General features: G+C 48.4%; 1 protein-coding gene across 1 annotated transcript in view; it reads left to right on the forward strand.

Moving 5' to 3' along the window:
- The window catches only part of LOC107299412 (F-box only protein 6-like), a 12,646-nt gene extending 10,608 nt beyond the window's left edge, over nucleotides 1–2,038 (forward strand). Inside the window, exons 4-5 of the mRNA XM_029286772.1 lie at nucleotides 774–909; nucleotides 1,854–2,038. Of these exons, the coding sequence (XP_029142605.1) occupies nucleotides 774–909; nucleotides 1,854–2,000 (283 nt within the window). The 3' untranslated portion in view covers nucleotides 2,001–2,038. The remainder of the gene's footprint in view (nucleotides 1–773; nucleotides 910–1,853) is intronic.
- Nucleotides 2,039–2,662: the final 624 nt, after the last annotated feature.

Consider the following 2,662-nt stretch of genomic DNA (forward strand, 5'->3'; position numbering starts at 1 on the left):
GCGTCCTGGATCGCGGAGAAACCACGGGGCTCCGGAGGAGTTCTCACCTACATCGTCCACATGGGACGACTCGGGAACTCAACTCCTACCCCGGGCAGCTCACCTATCCCCTTATGCCCAGGGGAAGGGTATCAAGCCGTTTGACAGCTGATGCTAGCTGTCAAAACGGCTTTTACGCAGAAACAGGCGGGAGGCAGCAGCAGCTGCGTCCGACGAGGTCGCCTGCCACCGGAAGTCAGCGTTATTATTGATCATCACACAGTTAGCCAGATGTTCAGACTGGATTTGACATTTTTGTCCTTACCAAGGACCTGGGATAGGCAGATATGGATGTATGATGGTATTACAGATATCGTCGCAGACTGGATGATTTATTATTAGTAGTAGTATTAGTATTAGTATTACTACTACTACTACTACTACTACTACTACTACTACTATTACTATTACTACTATTACTATTATTATTATTATATCAATCACCTCCATTGTGCTGATCCCCCATTGGGGCCCTTATGAAGAGATAGGGTTGGGGCCAACCTCACATTCGGGGGGGGGGTAAGATGTTCCAGAGGGCAGGAGCCACAGCAGAGAAGCCCCCCCCCTCCTGGACTCCACCAGCCAGAATAATCCATCTTGAACAACTTGTCTCTCTTAGCAACTGAAGTTTTGGATTCAGTTATGGTTGTAAGTCGTAAATTGAGGGCCACCTGTGTTCTCACCGATCTCCTTTAAGAGCTGACATTCTCTCCTTCGGCCCCGTCTGTCCCCAGGTACGCCGCACGTTTCGACTGCGGCTGCCAGTACCAAATCTGCGTGAGGCTCCTGTCCAAAGACTATATTGTTCTCCAGGAGTTTCTGCCGGAAAAGGTGGAGATCGAACAGTGGAGTGATGCAGAATGGCGCAAGGTGGGTTCCCACCCCCAAGATTCAGCTGGTGGCTTCGGTTGAGGGGCCAAAGGGTTCTTTATTTGCCAATAAAGGAAAATATTTATAGCTCAGGGTTGAAATGAGAGGTCCTTGGTGCTTTCTGAGTTGGATTGTTTTCTTGCAGATGTTTCATGACCCAGCTAGGGAACATCATCAGTGCTAGAAGGAAGGGGAATATGCAGAGAGGAGGAGATGGGGGGTGGAGGAGAAAGATGGGGAGGAGGAAAAGGACTGTGGGGGTCCTTGGTGCTCTCTGGGCTTGGTGGTTTTCTTGCAGATGTTTCATGACCCAACTAGGTAACATCATCAGGGCTAGAAGTGAGAGGAGGAGCACTGTGGGGGTCCTTAGTGCTCTCTGAGCTTGGTGGTTTTCTGGCAGACGTTTCATGACCCACCTAGGGAACATCATCAGGGCTAGGAGTGGTGTTTGTGGAGAGGAGGAGGATGACTGTGGGGTTTTTGGTGCTCTCTGAGCTTGAGGTTTTTTTTTTGTGCAAACATTTCATTACCCTACTAAGCAACAACATCAGTGCTAGGAGGAGGGAGGTTTGATGTCTGTTTATTATCCCTTCTAGCTCTGATGATTGATATCACCTTGCTGGGTCATGAAACGTCTGCAAGAAAACAACCCAGCTCAGAGAGCACCAAGGACCCCACAGTTTTTTTATTTTATTTATTGTTACACTTAACATGCTGCCCGCCTCACAAAAATAATGATTTTACTTAGGAAGTATAATAGTGTCTTGCGGATAAGGCTGCTTGCCGTGTGTAACATGGACAGCGTGGTGCTTTTAGAACCCACCACCAGGGTTAGAGCTGGCAGTTTGTAAAAATCCTCTCTGTAATTCTACAATCGAATCTGGTGACGGAATTGGACAAAATGCCACTTTTCACCTGCTCCTCACCTTCTTTCTCCTGCTCAGGTGTCGTACACGTTTCACAACTACCCTCCTGGGGTCCGTCACATCTTATTTAGTCACGGAGGCCAAGACACGCAATTCTGGGATGGCTGGTATGGTGTGCGAGTGACCAACAGCAGCCTCACTCTGGGTCCCCAAGTGGCAGATTGATGGACAAGGGCTGCTACGGTTTGAATGGACTACAACTCCCATTGTGCCCAGTAAGTGGCTCCGGGGGAAGGTCAGTCTAACCCAGGGGTGGGGAACCTTGGCTCTTTTATGACTCGTGGACTTCAACTCCCAGAATTCCTGAGCCAGCATGGCTCAGTTTGGAAACTCTCCCTTTCCCTCAGCATGGCTGGCTCAGGAATTCTGGGAGTTGAAGTCCACAAGTCATCAAAGGGCCAAGTTTGAAGATCCCTGCTTGTGGACTTCAACTCCCAGAATTCCTCAGCTAGGCATGCTGAGGGGAAAGGAAGAGGTTTCCAAGCAGAGCCAGGCTGGCTCAGGAATTCTGGGAGTTGAAGTCCACGAGTCATAAAAGGGCCAAGGTTGCCTACCCCTGGTCTAACTCTTGACATAACCGCGTGGAAGGGAAGGACTTGAATTCTAGTTCACCCCAAAGTGCCCTAAAAATCCACCTGGGTATTTTTCTCCAGCTGAGAAAAATAAATCTGTAGGTATTTATGGATTAACAGATATTTATCCTTGCTTCTCCTGCAACACTGCAATGTCTGGAAAGTTGTACAATTGTGGTATTTAATAAAAAAAATGGCTTAAGTCGAATCTGTGTCCCTTTTCTGGGTTTAACACTGAGGGCCGAAGTGAGGTGG

Source organism: Protobothrops mucrosquamatus, unplaced genomic scaffold, assembly GCF_001527695.2.
Source record: "Protobothrops mucrosquamatus isolate PMUCROS unplaced genomic scaffold, P.Mucros_1.0 scaffold4879, whole genome shotgun sequence".
Taxonomy (NCBI): domain Eukaryota; kingdom Metazoa; phylum Chordata; class Lepidosauria; order Squamata; family Viperidae; genus Protobothrops; species Protobothrops mucrosquamatus.